The sequence below is a fragment of the Eucalyptus grandis genome, chromosome 5 (assembly GCF_016545825.1).
Source record: "Eucalyptus grandis isolate ANBG69807.140 chromosome 5, ASM1654582v1, whole genome shotgun sequence".
Lineage (NCBI taxonomy): Eukaryota > Viridiplantae > Streptophyta > Magnoliopsida > Myrtales > Myrtaceae > Eucalyptus > Eucalyptus grandis.
In genome coordinates this window covers 49,216,576-49,241,028 of record NC_052616.1, presented here as the reverse complement: position 1 = coordinate 49,241,028, position 24,453 = coordinate 49,216,576, and the positions used below count along the sequence as shown (strand labels likewise).

The 24,453-nt window shown below is 38.4% G+C and overlaps 1 protein-coding gene and 1 long non-coding RNA gene across 2 annotated transcripts; both read left to right on the top strand.

Annotated features, from left to right (window-relative positions):
• The first annotated feature begins 4,665 nt into the window (after positions 1–4,665).
• Positions 4,666–6,287, top strand: LOC120293176. The gene is made up of 3 exons (XR_005550878.1): positions 4,666–4,717; positions 5,903–5,995; positions 6,168–6,287. It is a non-coding gene; the product is annotated as an uncharacterized LOC120293176 (long non-coding RNA).
• Positions 6,288–7,909: 1,622 nt separating this feature from the next.
• On the top strand, positions 7,910–20,180 carry LOC120293980. The gene is made up of 4 exons (XM_039313816.1): positions 7,910–8,164; positions 8,402–8,439; positions 12,691–12,946; positions 19,751–20,180. The coding sequence occupies exons 1-4, from the start codon at positions 7,910–7,912 to the stop codon at positions 19,880–19,882; spliced, it is 681 nt and encodes a 226-aa protein (XP_039169750.1). The 3' UTR covers positions 19,883–20,180.
• Positions 20,181–24,453: the final 4,273 nt, after the last annotated feature.

Sequence of the window (24,453 nt, the reverse complement as noted above, 5' to 3'; positions counted from 1 at the left end):
TTTAAGTCCTAAATCCAAAAATTACTTCAATCGGACAAACAATGGGCTTGATCTCTTACCGAGTGCTGTGTTATGGAGTCGAGTCGGCTTGGCGAGGCATCCGAGACGTGCACGTGCCAAAATTCCTTTCCTTTTTCCCTTTTTCTCTTCTCCTTCCTCGTCTTCGTCTTTTCTTTCTTTTCTTTTTGGTCGAGGGAACTCTCAGCTTCTATTTAGCCGAACCCTCTCCCCTCTCCTTTTTGTTTTACTGACTTTGCAGTTTCTTTTTCAGTTTCTTCTTTTGGCTAAACATGAGGCAAAGAAGATGGCTAGAACTTTTGAAGGATTATGACTTGTCCATTAATTACCATCCGGGTAAAGCTAATGTGGTAGCGGATGCTTTGAGTCGTAAATCATTTGGAAATATGGCAGCTTTGCTCACTTCTCAGAAATCTATTCTTGAAGATATGAGGAAGTTAGACTTGGAGGTGTTGGTACAACAGCTTGGTGCTCAATTAGCTAATCTTCAAGTGCAACCTATGTTGATTGACAGAATTAAGGCTAAACAGAATGAAGATCCACAATTACAAAAAATTAGAGAAGGTGTAGAAGCTGGAAGACAAGCGGATTTTGGTTTACACGTAGATGGATCCTTAAGGTTTCGCGGTCGACTATGTGTTCCTGAGGACTCAAATCTGAAAAAGGAGATCCTGCAAGAAGCTCACAGTACTAGATTTTCAATTCATCCGGGAAGCACTAAAATGTATAGGACTTGAGAGAAAACTTTTGGTGGATCAACATGAAAAATGATATTATAAAATTTGTCGATCAATGCTTAGTTTGCCAGCAAGTGAAAATTGAGCATCGTAAAACCAGGTGGGCAGTTGCAACCTTTAGAGATACCTAAATGGAAGTGGGAGCATATTGCCATGGACTTTGTAGTCGGTCTACCGAGGACACCAAGTGGTAAGAATGCTATATGGGTGATTGTTGATCGATTAACTAAGTCTGCTCACTTTTTGTCATATCGATTTGGTCTTTCAATGGAAGATATGGCAAAGCGATATGTTAATGAGATAGTGAAGCTTCATGGAGTTCCAGTAAGCATTATTTCTGATAGGGATCCTAGGTTTGTGTCTAACTTTTGGAAGAGTTTTCAAGGAGCATTGGGCACTAAACTCAACTTGAGTACAGCGTTCCATCCACAAACAGATGGACAGTCAGAGAGAACGATCCAGACATTAGAGGATATGTTGAGATCATGCATCATTGACTTCGGCGGTTCTTGGGATGAACATCTACATTTGGCAGAATTTTCTTATAACAGTTATCACTCCAGCATTAAGATGGCACCCTTTGAAGCTTTATATGGCCGAAAATGCAGAAGTCCTATTTGTTGGGACGACGTTGGTGAGAAAAGACTAACTGGCCCTGAGTTCATTCAACATTCAGAAGAGAAAGTTAGGTTGGTTCGGGAACGTCTTAGAACGGCTCAAAGTCGTCAGAAAAGTTATGCGGATCTGAAAAAGACGCAAGCTAGAATTTAATGTGGGGATCACGTATTCTTAAAAGTTTCTCCTACGAAGGGTGTAATGAGATTTGACACACGTGGGAAGTTAAGTCCAAGGTACGTGGGACCATTCTCGATCTTAGAGAAAATTGGTGAAGTCGCTTATAAATTGGCTTTGCCACCGGCACTATCAGGTGTCCATAATGTGTTCCATGTCTCTTTGTTGCGGAAATATGTTCCAAATCCTGAACATGTGCTAGACTTTACACCATTGAGATTACGGGAGAACTTGACGTATGAGGAGCATCCTATTAGCATTGTCGATAGGAAGGATCAGGTATTGCGGCGACGAACCATTCCTTATGTAAAAATACAATGGCAAAACCATACCGAGAGGGAGGCTACTTGGGAACTCGAGGAGGAGGCAAAACACAAATACCCTCACTTATTTCATGATTAAAGTGCATGTAAATTTCGAGGACGAATTTTTTTTTAAGGATGGTAGAATGTAATATTATGCAATAATGTAATATTATGTTAGTGGGCCCCAAAAGAAGAAACTGAAAAAGAAACTGAAAAGTCAGTAAAACAAAAAGGAGAGGGGAGAGGGCTCGGCTAAATAGAAGCTGAGAGTTCCCTCGACCAAAAAAAAAAAGAAAGAAAAGACGAAGACGAGGAAGGAGAAGAGAAAAGGGAAAAAAGGAAAGGAATTTTGGCACGTGCACGTCTCGGATGCCTCGCCAAGCCGACTCGACTCCATAACACAGCACTCGGTAAGAGATCAAGCCCATTGTTTGTCCGATTGAAGTAATTTTTGGATTTAGGACTTAAATTGAAATTTTTGGAAAACTGAGCGCGAAGTCTAATTTTGGAGTCGTTGAGCCGCGTATTTTTGCAAGAATGGTAATTTAGGGTGTTGTGGAGCCGTGGGATTTTACGGATCGTGATTTGAGTTTATGGTTTGTCCAAAACAGAATTTCAAAATTTCCCGTGCGCAGTGAACAGTACGCGTCCAGCAGCTTTGGGCCTGTATTTTGTTATTTTTCGGCTTGATTTTGGGATGGCCAAGTCGGGATTCTTGTGATATGTTTCAAGGGCTCTCTATTGAATATAAGTACGTTCGGATCGGGTTCGGAAGAAAAGTTAAGGCTTGATCAAGTTTTGCGTTTAAACTTCATGTTGCAAATGGCTTGAACAATCGCTTCGGTTATGCGATTTGTTAGCGCGCAGAAGTCCTTTTGTTAGAGTTAAGGCGTAACTTAGTCATTTTGTAGTCGGGATAGAATAGATTTTAATATTATTTTTCGGTTATTTGATAGGGCTTTGAGTTCGACGATACGAGTATTGTTCGTCGTTTGGTCATAGACGACAAGGTGAGGGGTACTATATCTTCTTTGGTTTTATAAAATCATGTCTTGAAGTATGTATGTATATATATTGAATCAAGAAGAGCATTTTTATTGCATAAAAGTCAGATCGAGCAATTGCTACCCTTTGTTTGATTGTGAATCTTTGAAAAGCACATTATACAAGGTTTGTGGAGAAACATATATGAAATTGCTTTGCGACTGATTTATAAAAAGGTTTATGATGATTTGAGAAACGGATATGAAATGGATGATGGGCTATGTTGCAAAATGTTATTTGTTTGGTTTAAGACATTGATTTATGGATTGGGTTTCTGGTATTGGAGAATGGTTATTTATGCTCAATGTGACTGTGAACCCAATGAGGGGTTTTTGGGGTATGCATACCAGGTTTAGGATATCCTTCTGGGCCTAGCCACCGGCTTTGTAGGTGGAGACCTTGCCAATGGGGGAATCTTGGTCGCCTTGTCACAGGGCGTTGTGTCGTGACCATGGTTAGTTATTGAGCAAAGATTGATCAATGGATAGACCATTGATATGTGTTTTTGATGGAGATTATTCAATGGATTCGACCATTGATACTTGACTTTTGATGGCGATTCGAATGAGTTTTCCATATTAGTATAAATTTTTGATGATAAGAAATAACTTTTATATGGTTCGATATGTATTTTAGATATTGAGTTGATGTTATGAAATTTGATATTGCTTTGTATACATGCATAGGGGTTGTTCGATCTGCTTAGAAGATATGTACTACTCACTGAGCTGTGGTTGCTCATCCCATTCCTCCTTTAATCTTTTCAGGTTCCTTAGCTAGCGGCGAATAGAGCGAGTGCGTAGTCGGTGGGAACTTTTGGGGAGTTCTATTTTGTTTTTGGTATGGTTTAAGGAAGTGGTGCAAATAATACTTACTAGTAGTTAGATCGTCTGAGTTTTAAACGTATATATTTTTTTTTTTTTCTCTTTTTGGTGGATTATAGAAACTCTGATGTTGCAACCAATTTGTTGGTTCATCTGATATATATATATGGTTTGAGATCTATATAAGTTAATATCAGTTTGTTGGTTGTATTTGAGGCTGCGTCCTGTGTAAAGAAGGATGGCCGTGTCATTCCTTCTTTATGGTTTTGGGGTGTGACACTTTATATCTATTTTATTTAACTAATTCGCAGTGCCGGTTTGTAGTTTGTAGTTCAGAGGCGTGCTTAATTTTTATATGTTGCTAAGTCCCTTGGACGATCTACACCGTGCCTGAAAATGAAATTTGATTTCTGCTTTCTACCCTTGGGTATTAGAGATTTTTTATTTTTATTTTTCTGATGATTACAATGTGTTTGGCTCGCCTGAAAAGCCTAAAGTCACGTTCTCTTTCTGTTCCAGTTTGGTTTGAATGCAATAGGAAGGGAGGTTAGAAATGACTTCATGCTTGAATAGATTGTAGGAGAAATATGTGGCAACACGGTTGCAACAAGGTTAAACGTTGAAGCGTATGGTTAGCATCCTAAATTAGCTGTTTAAAATGGATTGGATTCTTAATCTATCTTCTTTGGGAAAGTACGGGAAGTACTGCTCGAAGAACTAATAGCTAAAAGTGAACAAGGAGCTTTTAGAACGTACAGGGATTGTTTTCTGTGTTTAGTGGCAGTTCCTTCGAAAGGGATGGAAAATCTAATGAGTAATCCTATACTGATATAGCATGACTAGAGCAATATGCTGCTTAGAATGGTTGCTTTGCTAGATTGTGCGACGTCCGAATGCTCACATAGGGCTTCACACACGTGCCTGGTCGTCCACACTTCAACCCCTGTCCAATCAGAGCAAGAAACTCTCCGCTCATATTCGCGCTTCTCCTTTGGAGGTCCTAAACTTCTTCTCTCTTGTTGCTTGACTATCCTTTTTATGTATTTCACTTAACTAATTCACAATGCCTGTATGTAGTCTGTAATTCAGAGGAATGCTTGATTCTTGTATGTTGCTAAGTCCCTTGGATCAATGCATGGCTTGCCTGAGAATGAATTTTGATGTCTCCTTTCTCCCGTTGGGGATTAGAGATTTTCTTTGATGACTACAACTTGTTTGGCTTACTTGAAAAGCCTAAAATCATGGTCCTTTTTCTTTTCCGGTTTGAATCGAAGGTAACAGGAAGGGAGGTCTGAACATCACTTTATGCTTGAACTTTGAGGCATATGGTTTGCATCCTAAATGAGCTGTGGAAATGGATTGGATTTTCAATCTGTCTTCTATGGGAAAACAGTGAAAGGACTGCTCGAAGAACTTCTTATTGATAAAACTAAACAGGGAGGAGTTATTTAAAAATATACAAGGATTGGTTTTTGTTCTTGGTGGCTTTCCTTTTGAAAGGATTGGATAATTTAGTGATTAGTTTTATACTGATGTAGTGTGACTAGAGCGATATGCTGTGCAGGATGGTCGCTTTCCTAGATAACACAGTTTTGTTCAATTACCTGAGAATCTAAGACATCTTATTGAAGTCCTTAAATCTTGCCTTTAGTGTGACGAAAGATTAATGATGGGCTTCACTAGCATTTTCTACAGTTGCTGTACTGAGTACTGATGCTTATGGAGTGGCAATGCTTGAAACAGACACCTTGTCTGCAAAAGCTGTACTTGTGGTAACAGTACAATCAACAACGCTGGTGAATCTCCTCTTCATTGTCTCCCCATTTCAGCTGTCTACACTTTCGAGTTTCACCGACATCCATATTTGTGATGGAACTTCTTAAGAACTCAATTTTCAAAATTTTGCCACTTTTCACCAAAAAAGGAATGTTCAGTTCATGCTGTCATCAATTTGGTTGGCACAATAACAAAGCTATTTTAGATCTTGATACTTTTTTGCCGAGTAAGCTGTTTGATGGGTGTATGCATTGGTTCGTGTCCCTGCTTGTAATAATTTTTCAGAAGTAAGACCACTTCTAAGAGTTATTGAAGTTACAGTGCCCCACCCCCACTCCTAAAAGTTAATGAAGCTATGGTAGCATCTCTGAGAAGTTCTCAAGGAATCATTTACACGGTTGTGCAGGCCATTGACCAGAGGACTTGGATGGTTCTATTCAAGTTGCTCAACCGTCATGTATTTAATGATATAAATGGTTGCATTTCCACTGGCAAAGAAGTATGTTATCATCTACATAGAGCAGTACTTGCTACTTTCTTTTTTCTACCAATTGATTGTAGGCGGAACTTCATCACGTCATTGTTATGATTTCGCGATTTTACTTGTGATTTGTTCATATTTTTGCTACTGCTGCATAGTCTCTTGACCCTGTTGTCACTTGACTTTATAGGCAAGCGTCTCTCATGCAACAAAATCTGACGGGCAAGAATTGGCAATCAAGGCCTACAAGACTTCGGTGCTGGTGTTTAAGTCTGATGGTTTTTAGTTTTTTGCAAGGCCCCTGCGTGGGCGTTTGAATGTTGGCTTGTTTCATCTGATACCTTTTTTTCACTTTTATTAGGAGCTACTGTTAGTTCTTTTTCTTTATTATTTGGCCGAAAGAAGCTACTCTTAATTTGCAATGTGATTTTTCTTCAATTCTACATTATTGATTTTGTATTGGCATTTCGTGGATTTAGTTTATGGTAGGTTTCATTTTCTTTTCCCTCTATTTGTTATTGTATGATTTTTTATTTCATCCATGGATGAGGCCATGGAAACAGCCTCATCAATGTAAAAGAGTTACGTAGGAGACCTCAGGCCAATGATATCTGCCCGTTCGATTTCTGTTTGTTTCTTACCCCCTCCCCCCACAAAACCCCGGGCCAAATGTAATGGGCTCTCTTGATGCTTTTTACCTCAGCAGTGAGAACCTTTAATTCTTCTGGAGCAAAGCCTAAGTCATAGAGTTATTGAAGTTGAGTTGTTCTTCTGCTACCAAATGGTCTTAATATTAGATGACTCTGAAGTCGATGTCATGAAAAACTACGGATGGTGACCTGACTTCTAAGCCTTGGAGCATTCCGGCTATATGCCTACCTATATTTGGATGCCAAACCGTACTGTAGCTTACTCCAACAAACATAAACCATCGGAAGAAAACTGTGACAATTGACTTGCACTGAACTCTGCATCTTACCTCCTGGAAGTTCTCAACTGACCACTCATCCGGATTTGTTCCTTTGACTCAACTCATGTCGTGCGACTCACTATTGTCTTGATTGATTAGCACCACGCATTTACTCCTTTTGATATTCCATTCGAACTGGTTTCCACCATGAACTATTAACTCTTAGCTTCTAAGGTCTATATAGATAGCAGTAGGTGTCTGATGCTATATTCACACGAACTCCATACATATGGAACAATCATACTCATCTGAACCTGGACCAGCATTAACATCGAGAATAGTCCACAGTGAGACTAAAACTGTAACTGTACGTATTAAGAAATTTTCTGTCTCCTTTGCCTTTAACCTTTGTTTTGGCATTCAAAAAATAGTCCGTTTAACAAGCACCTTGCTTCTGTCTGTGTTACTCCATGAATTTTAGGTACTAAACAATTATCAATATAGAATCTTGCAAAGCTTTTGATGCAGGATCTAACTGTATGGAGTGTATCAATTTCCAACAGGCTATGGGGTGTGCTTTGGACTGTGATGTTTTGTTGCCATTCAAAATATTGTACAGCCCTGGGACCAACTTTGCAAGGCACCGTAGGAATTACTAGATCAAAGCGGAAGCTACTTGTGCCCACCGGATGTTCATGGTGCATCTGCTTCTTGTTGCATCCCTCTTAGGAGAATTTTTCTTACGAAAACCCAATGCATGGATTACGCATTTGTGTTTGTTTTATGGAGAGATGTTATAATGCGGTCTACAGAGAGTAGCTATCTAAATTTGTGTTCTTCTTTGGATGAGGTGACATTTACATGTGCTGTCAGTTACTATTGTCATGGTTAATAACTGTTTGTTTATGCTTTCTCTTTCAGTCATATATACTGAAGACACTAGATTTGATGAAAAATGTGGGAGAGGATGTGATTCGGATGATAACTAGGAAGGACATTGAAGACTCGTCTACAAGACAATCATGGGGTTATCTGAGGCTCTCACGGAGGGGGACGTCAATGCTGTAGAAAAGGCAACTGATCCTGGCGATAATACTAAAGCCTGCGGCAGCGAGTCCAAGTCAGATGCAGATGTAGATGAAGATTCGGAAGGAAATGAGTCAGCTTCCGAAATCGAGGTGCAGGCTCCCGTTGGCAGGAAGGCTTCTAGGATGGAGAACAAAAAGAAGACCAGAGAGCAAAAGCGGGAAGCAAGGAAAAACAAAGCTCTCAAGGCTGTGAAAAAAGAAGGGAGAAGTTGGCCAAAGCCCATAAGACTAGGCAGTCGTTTATGGCTGTAGTACTAATATACACGTTGTTCGGCATTTCTCGATGGAGAGAGTGAGTCCCGTGTTGTATAAATTTAATTTACTGGATGTGGAGATGGCTTCGCACTTTTCAGTAGTAGCCCAATTTTAACTTAGAGTAAAGCGAGAGGGATAAGATAAGTTTATTTTGGTCTTGCATTATGTCAGGGTATCGTTATTAGATGGTGTCGGTATATTGTTCCAAGGTAAATTGTACAGCAGCATCTTCTTTTCTATTTTTGCCCCCTTCTTTTGCTAGTTATTATAGGGAAGGAGGCTTTGATAGGAGTTGGCTATGACCTAATCGAATCCCGGTTCCAATCTGCTATTGATAGTTAGATGCTATGTGATTTTAGTTTGATTTTTTCACTTACTTTCTGGGGTGAGAAAATGGATAGTTTTGATCCGTTGGATTGAGAATGCTCGGCTGGCTTGGTTTGGAATCACTGTCTTGAGATTTAAGGCCTAAGACACTGGCTTTCCAATCACTAGGCAAATTGTCAAATTTGACAAACCAGGAGTTGATTAAGCATTGTTTCGGGTCTCTGATAATAATCACATTTGTTCGTTTTTGGTGTTACCCAACCCCAACGACTGTTAAGGCAGGATCATTGGCTGTGAATTCTGAATTTCTGCTAGTAACCTTTTAACGGTTGGAGCCTTCAAGGGACTGAGGTGACTTCTTGACTCAAAAATAATCATGCATCTACAAAAATAGATTATGAAAATCACAAGATATATTACAAATAGGACAACATGCAACAAAATCGATACCCAAATACATAATATTGCCAGAATTTCAAATATCAGTTGGAACGTCATTGATCAGTTGAACAATCTCTTGAAAACGGTCGGCATCTCGCACAAGCAGACAAGCTAAAGCAAGAACTAGCAAGCACATGTTAACGACCAGCCACATGGTCAGAGACAAGCTCATCCAGAGAAGCAACTCAGAAGCAAGAGCCCTGAATATGATGTACAAGAATCGAAATATGAAGCTCGAACTTGAGGGTCCCATCACTTTGATTAATGCTACAATATAGATGAATTCACAAATGATGTAAAACAGTAGAATCGAATGGCTCAATGCCTCGGTATGTTGCAAATTGAAATGCGTGATGATGAGCAATTTAAACGAGGTGAATATAATGTGAAATCTCTTGGTTGAGTCAAAACTTCATAATTATCTAAATAACATATGACAATTGACCCAAAAATATTTATGGGTCTACAAAGATAAATTATTAAAATTAGAAGTATCTATTACAAATCACATGTGACAAGATTGATAATATGATTGCAAGAGCTTTAAGGATCCAACTGAACTTCGGAAAACGACACATCGTCGAATAGCTGAACAATCTTTCGAAAACGGTCAGAATCTCCAGCGAGCAAACAAGCCAAAGCAAACACTAGCAAACATATATTGACAACTAGCCACATAGATGGAGATAGGCTTGTCCAGAGAAGTAAGTTGGCACCAAGAGTTCCAAAGACTATGTACAAGCAGCGATATATCAGGTTCAAGCTTGCAGGTCCGGTTACTTTGATAAGTGCTATGAGATAGATGACTTCGCAAATGATGTAAAATTGTAAAATCGCGTCACTCAGTGGCTTGATATGTTGTGAATTAAAATGCTCGATGACAAGTAGCTTGAACGTGGTGAACACAATATGAAATCTCTTAGTCGAATCAAAACTTTCTTGTGATTGCTGCTGTTGCAGTTGCCATTCATCCCTATACCGAATCAAAAATAATTTGATTGAAAGACAAATAAATTCAAAAGAAAAACCAGCTACTTAATTCGTGCTCCAAGCAGGGTTTTTAAAAGCATAGTCATATGAATGAATTGAGTACCTTTCGAGTGTCCCAGCATGATCAGCCATTATGTTCGAGAGAAATTGAAGCTCTTTGAACTCTGTGTTTATTATTGAGTTCTGTGAAGGAGTAAGGGAGGTTCATCTGCTTTGCATTTATATATTTGTTTGTCTAGTTGACGGGGCGACTTGACTTTTGCAAATGTTCATCCCTTTGAGCGTTAGATTCCCTCGAGGGCTAAACCAACGGCTGAAGACGGGAGCCCATCCCTATCCCGAATCACTGTCCGACGGACATTCCAAGAATGGCAAGGCATGACTTTGCCATGGACCTCCCAAGTTCCAAGAATGGAAAGTGCCATGGGCCTTCCAAGAATGGAAACTCATGACTTTGCCATTCTTGGTTGGAAAACAGTGAGTTGTGACAGGAATGGGCCTCGTGTCTTCAACAGTCGATCTAACTCTCGAGGGGATCCAACGGTATAGTTTATATCTTTTTTGATGAGAAGTTTCTGAGATACTTCGGCCGTGTCATATATTCAACAATCAACCTTAAATATCGGTACGGAGCTTTGACAACAAAAAAAGTGTCGGTACGGAGCGCCAAAGTTCCATTTCCATTGGATGTGCACGGCTACTCCTGGAAACCGTGTACCAGAATCATTGCAAATTCAGAATTAAGGAACAACGTGAGCGTCCCAACTTCCTTGACACTCTAAACTTGCAAGTTGCAAGCGCCTTCTTCTTTTTGTTGGTTAGAAAGGGCCAAAGGCAGGATTACTCCGCTTGCAAGCATTCCTTGCTGTGGAGAGGCTATTTCTCTCTTGATTCTAAAAGCATGTAAACAGTAATTGGCATATGACTATTCGTAAACTTAGTGAGCATACGAAAGTTCAACAAATCTGATCCCTACCAAGAATAACTCATGGGATGCTCCGACTGGATAGCCATGTCAACACTGGTTGCACCATGCAGGACAGCCAGCACTAACTAAATCGCCATGTCACAGATATCTGACTATAATTAGTCTAAAGAACTAAATTGGGAATTCGTTAAAAGATTTAGCACTAGTTTGGCAAATTATTGAAAGACGGGGTCTATTTAAAAGATCTAGGATTAAATTGGAAAGTTGTCAAAAGATTTATGACTAAATTGACAAAATTGAAAGGTTTGGGAAGCTACCGTACAATAGGCTTAGGACTTTTTGGATAATTTTATTATAGTAGGAGGGAAGTGTAATATGCTGCTTGGATCATCTCGAGACAATATGGTACCTGTAGATATTTAACTGTTTTAAAGATCATTAGAATTCTCGTTATTTCTTCATTGGCCTACTTCGTCTTGCTTTGCACCTTTATCCCAAGGTTAAATCTTCTGTACTCGGCATATAGCATGAGTTGAATTAATTTTCAGAATTTTTGTGCTTGATGGATATAGGAAGCAAACTATAATTACTTTCATTTAATCATCCGAAATTTTGAAGTTAAAATGAACCCCACTGCAAGCTAAATTGGTCTCTTCACTATATTATTATTTCAACTTGACTTAATCTATGAGATTTGGTGAGGTTATTGCTGACTATTTTAAGGTGTGATTTATTATTTAAATATTCTAATAGCGTAAGCTAGACTTTGGCCTTAACCTAAAGCTTGGAAATATGTGATTGGGGAGGCAAATATGGGCATGGAATATTCGAACTCAAGATCTCTTAACTTTGATACCATGTGAAATTTGTAAGACTATTGCCGATTATTCTAAAAATTCAAGCTATTAGATAAAAGAGTGATTTATTATTTAAATACTCTAATATAATCCATCGCTGAGAAAATTATTATGGGTGCTTCATATTTTACAAATAATCTATATTTGTTAGTCAGACAACAAAAATAAGTATTATTCAGTGATTTGTATTATACGGTCATATCTTGTTTATTTGAATGTTGTTACTATATACTTAGTTTTGTGAATATACTTTTAAAATCGGCAGTTTATTTCGATTTATTCTCATAATATGTAGCTTAACTGTACTTTACTTATATAATATTTTGTAAATTTTTATTCAATAAACTGACCCAAGAATGATATGGGTTTCGTGCCAACATCTCTTGCTTTACTATATGCTTAGCTTTTGTAGATTGTCTTGTTAGAGTAATTAGGGTTGAAATTTCCTTTAGAATTTTCGATGAAGGTCCGAATAAAATGGACTAAAGGATGGTTTTGGAACGGGGAAAAAAGAACAAGAGTTCACTTAAAAAGAAGAAGAACCGGTTTTAAAGCCGGCTCTTCTTTTCGGCATTGAGAACCGAATTGAACCGGTCCGTCCGGTCGACGGCTCCTGCTAAGTTGCTATTACGTGCACCTGCAAGCCTTCATGCAGTTCACCCGGCCAACGGACGGTCGCCGCTCTCCTTTCCTCCGCCCAATCTCCGCCCGTCGACTCGCTCTGCCGCCGAGCTCCGTCGCATGAGTTCAGTTGAGCTCGTCGCTTCCGCTGCAAAGCTCCATTGACATTGATCATCCTCCTTCGCGTCACTATTCAGGTAGCGCTACTTGATGTTTGCCTGTAACAGGCAAAACCATGGTGGAAGAAGAATCAATGGAAGCAAGATTAGATATAAGGAACGAAGGAATTAAAGAAGGAGAGGAGGAGAAGAGGAGGAGGTGGAGGCGGAGGCGGGGTGGTCGGATTCAGAAGTCGAGAAGACGTTGGAACGGTTGGGCTTGAAAGACGGCGTGGAAGCGGCGGTGGACGGAGCCTTCGCGTGCGCCCAATTCACGGCGTCCGAATGCTCTCGGAGTGTGGCTTCACGCTCGTGCCCGGTAGTCCCCGCTTCAACGGCTGTCCAATCGGAGCCAGAAACACTCCAGTCACGTCCGCGCTATACGCCTTCGGAGGTCCTGAAGTTCCTTTCTCTTGTTGCTTGACTATTCTTGTTAATTGCTTCACGTGATTAATTCACAATGCCTGTATGTCGTTTGTAATTTAGAGGAAGGCTTGATTTTTCTAAGTTGCCAAGTCCCTTGGATCAATGCACAGCTTGCCTGAGAAGGGAAATTTGATGTGTCTTGTCTTTTCTGGTTCAAATTGAAGGTAATGGGTAGGTGTTGGTAATTTGTTTATAAAACAAATTGAGAGGTGCCTTGTCTCACATCGAAAAGATGTGAGTGCGCACGTGGACGAGATTTGGCATTAACCAACGATCATTATTTTATTTATTGAGAAAATTCGGATTTATTTATATAAAATATTAACTACAAAATCTTGTTGAAACAAGTCTATTTGTTCGCGAAAAGTTCAATTATTTATTATTTATTATTTATTTAATTCCGAATTTTTATATCTTTTCAACGTAAGCTTTTGAGGCGTCTTTTTCACGAAATGTTGTCTTTGTTCTTTAGCAACCTTTTGAAGAGTTGCCTCTATTCGAAAGAAAAAGATAAATACGTTTGTTTTGAGATCAAACACATATCTTCTTCCATCTTTTCATTTTTCTTTCGAGAGAAACTACTGCCATTTGTTTCTAATTGTTTCCATGAGAGACCACGAGAAATACTAGAATTGCTATCTAAGTATTCTCATTTTTTAGACTTTGTTGTATCCTGGAGGAAATTTGTCGGTGACCATTAGCAACTTTGTGGGGCAAATAAATCCTTAAAGAAAGTGATACCACGCCTCAAAGTCCGACTTGATTACTCGATCCGACTTCATTGTTCTACCCAATACGAAGCCATATTTTCCCAACAATTTTAAGGATTTATTTTTTGCAACAATGGAGTCAGAGTCGATCAAAGTGGTGAAACAAGATCGCACGAGCAAGAGAGGTGAAGTTGCTGGGAAGCCATTTACAACGTAGAGTGCGCTGACCAGGACGTGGGACTTCATTGCCAGGGAAATATGGATCCTTTTTTCGCTGCCTCCTTCGCTCTCATTGTTGCCGCGCTTTTATAGATCCCAATATTATATTATTTGATGGTATCAATATTCTTAGCACTGAATGGGAACACTGCAATGTTTCTTCGGATTGCGTCTCTTGGTTATTTTGTGCATTAGTGCAGGATATCTTCTTTGATGGGGAAACGATGGTTCATCGGGGAATGGGTCATTTATCATGCCTGAATTGGAGTGTAGCGCTGGTTCATCTACGACAACAATAGCGAGGATGATGTAGACGACATAATCAAGTCCCTTGCCAACGTCGATTACAACATTTCGAAGCACAAGAAGCCAAGTTTGCCCATTGAGCGATGCAGGCACCATAAACAAGCAAACGGGTCAAGGGAGGCGTCCTATCACAGCGAATTTGTTTTTATCCTTATGGGCTTTACTCAGTGAATAACGCGCTGGAGAAAAGACGAAAAGCGAAGAAAAAAAAAAAAGAGAGAGAGAGAAGCCTCCCCGATGTTCCCTGTTCGCAGTTCCACCGTTTGATGAAAAACTTGAAGATGTACGAGAAAAGCTTGACAAGGAGGCATTGGTCGTTCAAGGTCGTTATTAGTCCCGGCCACAAGCCCGTGATTGTCACCAATTTCAAGGGCGAGGAGAAGCAGTTTGCTGACAGACTCTCGGATACGTGACTACCTCCTTGGCATTCAAATGCCATAAAAGAATTCGAATCCCCAAAAACCAGCAACTGGAGGATTGTCTACCTTCATGGCTGGTTTGTTCAATGTGATTATCACTGAGAACAGTTTCAAAGTAATGGATATGTGTCTCCATCTTAAAGTTGTCCGAGGAATTATTTGGAGACGCCCTATGCCTAAACTGCAGCCGTGACTCTGGCATCAGATCACACCCACAACTGCTCCTCAGCGAACAGACACGACGCTTCACCGCACCCACGCCATCGCTGCTAGGTCTCACCCCATGCCACTCCCTGTTTTGGGTTTGCACCAGCGAGCTTTCATTGTTTTGCAGGTCCGTGGACGGATTCAGCGAAGTGTTGCAGTGGTTTCTGGTGAATTTGACATATGGCGTTGACACGTTGGTTCACCAAGGAGGGATGGAGACCTTGCCATTTTGCTGTCCCCCAATTTCGTAAATTTACGTGATCCATCTTTAAGTGTCCCATATGAAACGTCACTCCTGCGTCATGAATTTCTGGCCACGAAGGGTGATTTTGGAACTGCAATTCGCTCTTGTGCTGCGTGACATCGGCATTGCCTGAGACAGGGAGAGAGAAGGAAATGGAGATGGTGGTGATCTATCAGTACATTATGGGGACTTTCCTCGCATCTCTGTGGGCCTCGTCCTCTCTATGTCCTGTATAGGAGGAATGGTGACGTGAGAGCAAAGGTTCCAAGGGAGCATGAAGATTACGTCACTATGCATGACGAGTCACCGTGTGATATTGTGAATGGCAATTGCTCGCTGGAGAATGGCTTCAACGCTACCAATGTAATCATCATCAGCATCAAAGTTGCCAATAGCGATCTTGCGTACACCCTCAGCAAGGTATGTAACTTCATTGTTTGAAATTTGGGAAGAAAATGATTATATCAACTGTGATAATATTCTCGATTATTTACTTCATTCCATTTATTATTTCATTGGTCTTGAGTTGGACCTTTGACAAGTTGAGTTGGACTGAGTTGCTCATTGTTGTTGAATGTTGCTAATCTCATCGATATCATTGAGTTTGATGTGGCCTATTAAATAAATTCGGATTGGCTGTGGGGCAAGCAAGAAAATGGCCATCAAAGCTTCCTCCAATGCAGGTTATTGTTTCTAATCAAATTGAAGTTCATGAGTGTTTCATGCATGATTAGCCAATGGTGACATCCTGGGTATGTTTCTTTTATTGAGACATTTGTCTACACATATTTATGTTCTTGCGTCTCTATAGCAGGATCTTTGTTGTGGATGAAATTTATGTATGTACAAGGGATGAATCAATTGGTCAGAGTAAATTGAAGGGTTGATCTATCATTTGCACCATGGGATTTTTATTTCTGCATATAATAGTTTCTAACCTTCATCAGGAAAGAGAAGATCAGAACTTTAATAGCATTTTGGTATCATGTGATTGAGCTAGACTTTTGGCCTTGATTCATTTCATGCTTTAGTATTTTTGAGCCATGCATTCAAGCACAAGATTAATTGGAATCAGCTCGATTGCTTGATGTCCTAGATTAATATGTGCACGAATGTTTATGTTATTATGGGCTTATGCGAGCACATAAGCAGTGGCATGAAAATTTGATTCAATCATATTATCTAATGGTTTCAAGCATAATAATGTTAAATTTATGGTTTTGCCCTTGCGTGCAATTTGATGAAGAAATGAGGTATGGCTCTAATTATACCTTTTAGAAGATTCTGATTATTCGATGTTGTTGATTCCATTCCTAGAATTGCTGGTATCTTCTTTTCGCCTCTCTCAATTCCAGTTTATGCACTTTTGATACCTCGATACTCAATTCGCTCGCATTTACTGAATTTTTAGAGAATGTTATTACATGCATGGGATGATATGTAGTGCTCTATTTATGGAGGCAATCTGGAGATACTTAATGGGTTTTTGGGTGTCCCTTGTTTGGTTCTAATGTGTTCTATTTGCTGTCCTTGCCCTCATAGATTTGATTCTAAGGAATAGCATAAATGAGCCAAGAGAGTAGAATTGCATTGGTTTTCTATTTTGATGTATGTATTTCATTGAGCATGAAATGTGAAAATGCATAGTTTTGATTGGATGCCTCATGAAATATTCTTGTGGTGGGGGTATCCGAAGGGGACTTGAAGTCATTGAGACTAAGAAGTATCTAGCTTTCATTTTCAAAATGAAATATTTAGGAGAAGCAGATACTATCTTAAGTATTAAAATTAAAAAAAAAATAGTGGGGGTTATTCTTTGAGCTAAAGTGATTACACGGAGAAGATGTTGCATAGATTTAAACATCTTGTTTTCAAATATATGAGTACTCCATTTGATTCATGGTGGAGAGTTTTTAATGTGAGTGATATTGGTTTTTGATGTATGCGATACATTATCTAGACCTGATATTACTTTTGTATATGCAAGTTGAGTAATTACTAGTAATCCAATATAGAACATTAGAGAGTTATCTTATTGTTCTATAATAATTCGGCTATATTAGAAAGATATACCGATGCTAGTTGGATTGCAAGTGTGAGAGATAAACAATCCACTAATGGATTAATTTTCACATTACGTGAATGTGTTGTTTCTTGGGCGAGCAAGAAACAAATGTGCATAATTCACTCAACTCTAGAATTTGAATTGTTGCTTTAGCAAAATTTGGGAAAGAGGCTAAATGGGCTATGAATTTGTAGTTGAATATCAATTCATGGCTTAGTCCGATGGCTCCTATTTCTATCCATTGTGATAGTTAGGCTACTTTGGTAAGAGCCTATAGTAGAACCTATAATGGTAAGTTTAGACATATTAGTCTAAGACATGAATATGTGAGACAATTGACTAAAGATGGTACCATAACAATTGTCTATGTGAGGTCAAGTAATAATATAGAGGATCCCTTAACAAAGGCTTTACCAAAACATATGGTAATAATGACCTCACAAGAAATGGGGCTGAAACCCTTTAATTGAAATCACCAATAATGGTAACCCGACCTTTTTCTAGAACATCACTAGTTACAAGGTTTAATGGGTAAGAACAAGTTATTGAATGTGATTGTTTGATACTGACGTAGCCCTGATATGAGAAGTCAGTATCGTCTATTACGTTTTGTAGGCTGAATTGAATTCTTAATGAAGTATGATACAAATTTGTAATATGTTGATAGTAACAGAAACACATAGTAGATACTTCACCTATATGAGCTTAGGAGTGGTGCCGCTTCTTACGAAAGTTAGGTTACTTTCTAGAGAGCTCATGAAACGGGGATCAAGCACAAGGCCATAATAGTGCGGAGTAATATAGAACTTCTCGCTGAAACAAGAGGTTAGTGTATGTGCGGTATGTCCGGTTCTATTATATAAAAGTACAAGTTTAAAGCCGAGCTACTTGTCACTTTGATAGAGCTTTGAGATGCTTGCACTAAGTAAATGTTTAACTCGAAAGAGACATTTATGTATGTATATTAATCTCACGGAAATTTTGGCTGTATATTTTCTAACGTTTTATTTTTGTTTTGTTTTATAAACAAAAGTGGGGGATTGTTGGTAATTTGTTTATAAAACAAATTGAGAGGTGCCTTGTCTCACATCGAAAAGATGTGAGTGCGCACGTGGACGAGATTTGGCATTAACCAACGATCATTATTTTATTTATTGAGAAAATTCGGATTTATTTATATAAAATATTAACTACAAAATCTTGTTGAAACAGTGCAACTGTTCATGAAAAGTTACAATTATTTATTATTTATTATTTATTTAATTCCGAATTTTTATATCTTTTCAACGTAACCTTTGAGACGTACTTTTTCACGAAATGTTGTCTTTGTTCTTTAGCAACCTTTTGAAGAGTTGCCTCTATTCGAAAGAAAAAGATAAATACGTTTGTTTTGAGATCAAACACATATCTTCTTCCATCTTTTCATTTTTCTTTCGAGAGAAACTACGTCTTTGTTTCTAATTGTTTCCCATGAGAGACTGGAGAAATACTAGAATTGCTATCTAGTATTCTCATTTTTAGACTTTGTTGTATCCTGGAGGAAATTTGTCGGTGACCATTAGCAACTTTGTGGGGCAAATAAATCCTTAAAGAAAGTGATACCACGCCTCAAAGTCCGACTTGATTACTCGATCCGACTTCATTGTTCTACCCAATACGAAGCCATATTTTCCCAACAGTAGGTAGGTAAGAGCATCACTTTCTGCTTGAATAAATTGGAGGAGAAAACTATAGCAGCATCGTTACAACAAGATTAAATTTTGAATCATAGGGTTAGCATCCTAAATGAACCGTGAAACTGATTGGATTTTTAATCTTTCTTCTTTAGGAAAACACTGAAAGGACTACTCGAAGAACTTTGTGTAGATAAAAATGAACAAGGAGGAGTATTCAAGATATACAAGGGTTGGTTTCTCTTCTTAGCGGCTGTTCTTTTGAAAGGGCGGGGAAATCTTGTGATTGATTTGGTACCGGTATGGTGTGGCTAGAGCAATATGCTGCTCAGAATGGTTCCTTTCTTAGATTGCACAGTTTTGATCAATTTACCTTAGAAGCTAAGAATTCTTATTGAAGTTCTTAAATCCTGCCTTTAGTGCAACAAGAGATTATCTATAGGCTTTGCTCGAATTTTCTACAATCCATGTATTGAGTGATGATACTTGTCATGTGGCAATGCTTCAAAGATATACCTTCTGTGCACTGGGTCTACTTTTGGTAATAGTCAAATAAACGATACTAATTAATCTCCTTCTCACTATCTTCATCTTTTAGCTGTCTACACTTTCAAGTTTCACCAACCTCCATAATTGTGATAGAACTTAATAACAACTTTAATTTTCTAACTTTATAAGAATGTTGAATTCATGCTGTCATCAATTTGGTTGGCACATTAACGAAACTATTTTAGATTTTTTTTTTAACACTTGAACTTTTGATACTTGAATAAGCATGTGTTGATGTATAGTGTACCAGTACCATTTCTACCACTTCCTTCTTGTATCTAAACATGTTTTGGTGGACACTGATCTGTTCTCTAGCTTCTTAATGTGTTGTTGAGAATTTAACTTGTTGAAAGAATGAATTGTATGAATGAATATTGCAGGAGTGGGAGGGAATGTTTAATGTTGGTATGTCCAGCACATTGACAGGTTCAGTTCGAGAATGTGCATCAAATATGGCTATTGCCAAACTAAAAGTAACGAGAAAGCTGACCGTGCAACTGTGGAGCAGGTAAACTACATATAGTCAAAAGATTGATAAATTATGTACCAAGTGTTTGGTGAAACCCACATCAGCTGATTGGTATAACTAAAGTTACATCTATCAATTTGTGAATATGTATATTTTGCTGTTGTAATGCTGGATATTCGGTAAGCTACTATGCAACAAAGTTGCTTTAAGATCTGGATTGATCTTGGTATTATTGTCCATGGTAACTGCAAGGCCTTCTTGTGTAGACAAAAGTTAAATGAATAGCGTGATGTTTTTATGATGTAGACAATTTGGATTAAATGAGTCATTTGTGGCCAAAATACTAGTGTTGTTTTGGAGTTCTGGTGAAAATACTCATTTGCATATATCCCCAAGTCCAATGACAGAATTGGGATTTTTCAACAAGTTTTATCTTTCTTTTTGGACTTGGGAGAAGAATTCTAAACCTATTAGGACTATATTTGACTTATGGATTGATGAAAAGGTCCATCTTTCACTGAATTACGGCAACGGCATTAGTTTCTGGCCTCGAATTTGATCTTGTAGATTGGAACTCGTATTTCTGAGAAAACGTATGATGAAACTTATTTCTTGCTTTTAGGTCATCTCATCAATTCCCAACTTTGTATCAGGGCATGATACTCTTTTTCCAATATTTTGATGCTGACCAGTTGGCCATTCGTTTCATATAAGATAGAAAAGAAATTCAAATGGATTCAAAGACAATTTTCGCTCTGTTTTTGTTGTTCATAAACAATTTTCACTCTGTTTTTGTTGCTCAAAAAAATGCTTATTTAGAATGCGTCTTGAAGTGCTAGGCCCTTGCTTTCCAGAGATTTAAGAGAATTCAGTGACAGGACTCGTGTTTGTTTTTTCCACACTAATCCGCTCTAGTTTAGCAAACTTTGGGCTTGCAGAATGTTACCTTCTTGTGCCAGAGGCCAGTCAATGAATTTATGTTCCCCATATTTATCTATTCGTCCTCCATGAAGGATGGAAATATGTGGCTAGATAGTGCTGATAAATTTACTGCTGTCAAGTTTGTCTTTTCAATTGGGTGATGTGAGGGTAGGTGTTTGTTTTTGGGTTGGGGGGAGGGAGGGGGAGAGAGGAGAGAGCTTAGTTGGCAGGGAGCGATCTAAATTAGTATGGTAATGTGCAGCGTGTTGGGTAACCAGAGGTCCTTAATCAAATGCTGAAAGGGAGAGGACGAGAATATTTTGCATTGTTCAGTTTTGATTGATCTATATACCTGGCAAATTATGATATCTCCTGAAAAGACATATTACTAGAGTTATTGCAAGCTTCTAAGTACACAGGCTTTTCGTCAATACAATGGCCGCCTTCTCTTATCTCACTGAGGCTTTCATTGTTTTGGTAATAATTTTCTGTTCAAACTCGTCCTTTGACCCTATTTAGATCATTTTGAATTCCCTTGTGTTTGTTGGGTTGGGTCCTACTCAAAATAGGGATGCACAAGAGAAGTTCAGTGACTGTACTATTCTCGTGCAAATTCAATATAAACTTTTATAACTTGGTGATGTTCCTTATCATCATCAATTGTCAAAGTGCTCTATCAAAGTGATCTTTATGATTTTTGGTTGTAAATTTGTATGAAGGACCGAAAAGTGGCTGCTGTGGGACTGAAAAGTGGCTGCTGTGGCCACTTTTCTCGTGGGTACGATTTTGGATTTTCAGTGAGCTCTTGTGAGCTCTTGTTCCCTGATTAAACTCGGTAAGAGTCCATGACATTTTATATTCAAGGTAAATGCTTTCTAAATTACCATTGTAGATCGACTTCTGTACAATGATGAGAAGTTGACAAGGAACACAACAAGAAAGATAAAACCAAGGTTACCAAAAGAGCCTCAGCATCTACAGAATAAGGTGAATCAGAGACGACCATCTGATGATTCCGAATCATCAAGGGGACTTCTGCTGGATTGCCTATTCAGCCAGCCTCCATCTTTCCAGCACATTTTGCAATTGCAGAGTTGGATGCTATTCGATCCGTTCTTAAAGAGCGAGAGCGTCATTGAAAGGCTGCAGAAGCAAGAGGAGAATGTGCTTGGCGAGGTAATCGAAAGAGCCAAGAAACTTCGTGATAAGGAGTTCAATTCGCCAGCTAGATTGCATCTCAGTTCTCCAGCTAAAATACATGAATGAAGGAAGTTGAGTGCGTGTTGGGTTTGGGGAGTTGTTGAATTCTGTTTCGACCCATTTTAGTTGTCTTAGGTCTAGTCCGAAGCTCTTTACCCTTTCCTAATTGTACAGGTCCAACTTCCAATATACGTGTCCAAGGTAAAGCTGAACGGGCTCGTTTGTCTCGATTACAGCAACCAAAGAAATGAAGCGGTCCATTAATTCCTTCTATTTGATTTGAATAGTTAAGGTTTCAGGGATGATTTAAGCTGTAATCAATCTGTCGAGCGGTCCGTTCATGCTGAATGACCATGTATTGCCACAAATCTCTTGTGTGATATTTTTCCACGATTACCTTAAATCTGTGTTTTATTCCATCTTTATATTAACAAATAACAAAATTTGCTGGTTTATATAATCTGTGACGATTGATCCAAAAAATAATCCTGGGTCTATTGAGATAAAGTACTGAAATCAGAATTATCTAATACAAATTACATGAAACATGATTGTTGCCCAAATACATACTGATTGCAGGACCTTCAAAAATCCAACTGAACTTTCAGAACGCAGCACATCATCAAACAACTTAATAGTCTCTAAATTTCGATTGAGATCATGAGCAAGCACATATTAATAACCACCACATGGCTGGAAAACACTTGTCCGAAGAAGCAATTTGGGACTAAGAGTGCTGAAAACGACGTACAAATACCGGTGTATTAGATTCCAACTCACTTGTTTAGTTACTTTGATCAGTGCTATGAGGTAGACGACTTCACAAATGATATAAAACTGTTGTTGCCATTGGTGTAGTTGCTCGTTGTCTTTGTGCTGAATCGGAAGGAAAATAACTGAAAGAAAAAAATATATTCAAAAGGGAAACAGAACTAGCTACTTAATCCGCACTCTAAGTAGGGCTCTCAAGAGTATATTCCCACGAATGTGTTTAGGAGGAGTAAGAGCTCTAGGAATCCTTTGATTGTTTTTGAGTTTTTGCGTGAGGAGGTTTCATGGAAGCCCTGCCTCTTAGAAAGCGAACGGATTTCACGAGGGATCCCCTCAGAGTTGAACCCACACGGGGGGTGGATGAGTGAATCCCACAAGTTCAAGTCGCTCTCTAAGGTAGTCTCGATTGTTTATTTCTTTCTTCCAACATAATTTTCGAAGGCACTGTGCTATTCAAAGGAACCTAATGCCGGTGACTATTTGTTGAGTTGAAAAAGTGAAGGCATTTCAGAAACCGCTGTGTTAGACTTAGTTCCCTTTCACATTTTGTTTTGTCCCTTGTATAACGAGGGGGTGGATGAGTGGATCCCACGAGTTCGAGTTGCTCTCTAAAGGTAGTCTCGATTATTCATTCTTTCTTCCAACATAATTTTCCAAGACACTCTATGTTATTCAAAGGAACCTAATGTCGGTGACTATTTATTGAGTTGAAAAGGTGAAGGCATTTCAGAAACCGCTTTATTAGATTTAATTCCCTTCCACATTTTGTTTTGTTCCTCATATAATGTTATACCATTGCTCGCCCAAGACACACATGCTTTGCGTGTGAAAGAAAATAAAAAGAAAATAAAAAGAAAATTAAATACATAAAAGATCACTTTAATATATTTGGTCTAGTTTAGCAGATAAAGACATTGATCTTTTGTGAAACATATATAAAATTAATTTATACAAAAAGTTTGGAAAGTGTTAGAAGTGAAGGGATTATCGTGATGGAAAACACAAGATTCAAACTTCGCCATTCACCTATGTTGTTTAGTTATATTTCATCACAGGCTTTTCGAGGATAGAAAAAAATTAAAATTTCGTTAGAACTCCTTACCTTAACATAGCAATTCTTTAAACGCTTAAAAATTGTGTGGTTTACTTTTTCGTTATATCATGTTTGTGCATACCTAAATTTGTAGATAAATTGCTATTTGAAAAAATATGTGACCCTGTATGACTCTTGCTTATTAATTGGTGACCTAGATGTATGATTGCATATCAGGGTACATTTGATTAGTGAAGCTAAGCAAATTGATGTTGACTATTGTTCTAGCAATATTAACGTTTTTATTAAATTGGCTAGTTAACTTTTTTACTTTTTAGTCCAAATAATGTAACGGTGCGAATTAATGTTAAGGAAAGTGAGAGAGATGAGAGAATAGAAAATAGTGTTTTTTTTTTTTTATGATATGATTTGTTCTGAAAACTTTATTGTACTCGCTTTGCTTAAAAACCGATGTCACCGACTAAACGAAACAAATAATAAAAAAGGGAATTGCCACCAATCTTTTACCCAGTATGATTGGCCACCAATTCTTTGTTTAGAGCGCATGGGTTTGGGAATTGATCTCGCTAAGGGAAGGTGTTTGCATCCCTATTGCACTTGTTTTAAGAATGTTACCTTGATTGTTTCTTTTGTAAGATATTATTATTCATGCTTAAAATAAATGTATA

Excerpts from the sequence above, each read along its gene's own strand:
- LOC120293980 (XM_039313816.1), top strand. The coding sequence starts at position 7,910 with ATGGGGTTATCTGAGGCTCTCACGGAGGGGGACGTCAATGCTGTAGAA. Across the intron at positions 8,165-8,401 it reads AAAACAAAGCTCTCAAGGCT|GGTATCGTTATTAGATGGTG; the intron begins GTGAAAAAAGAA and ends GCATTATGTCAG. Across the intron at positions 8,440-12,690 it reads TGTCGGTATATTGTTCCAAG|GAGAGGAGGAGAAGAGGAGG; the intron begins GTAAATTGTACA and ends GAATTAAAGAAG.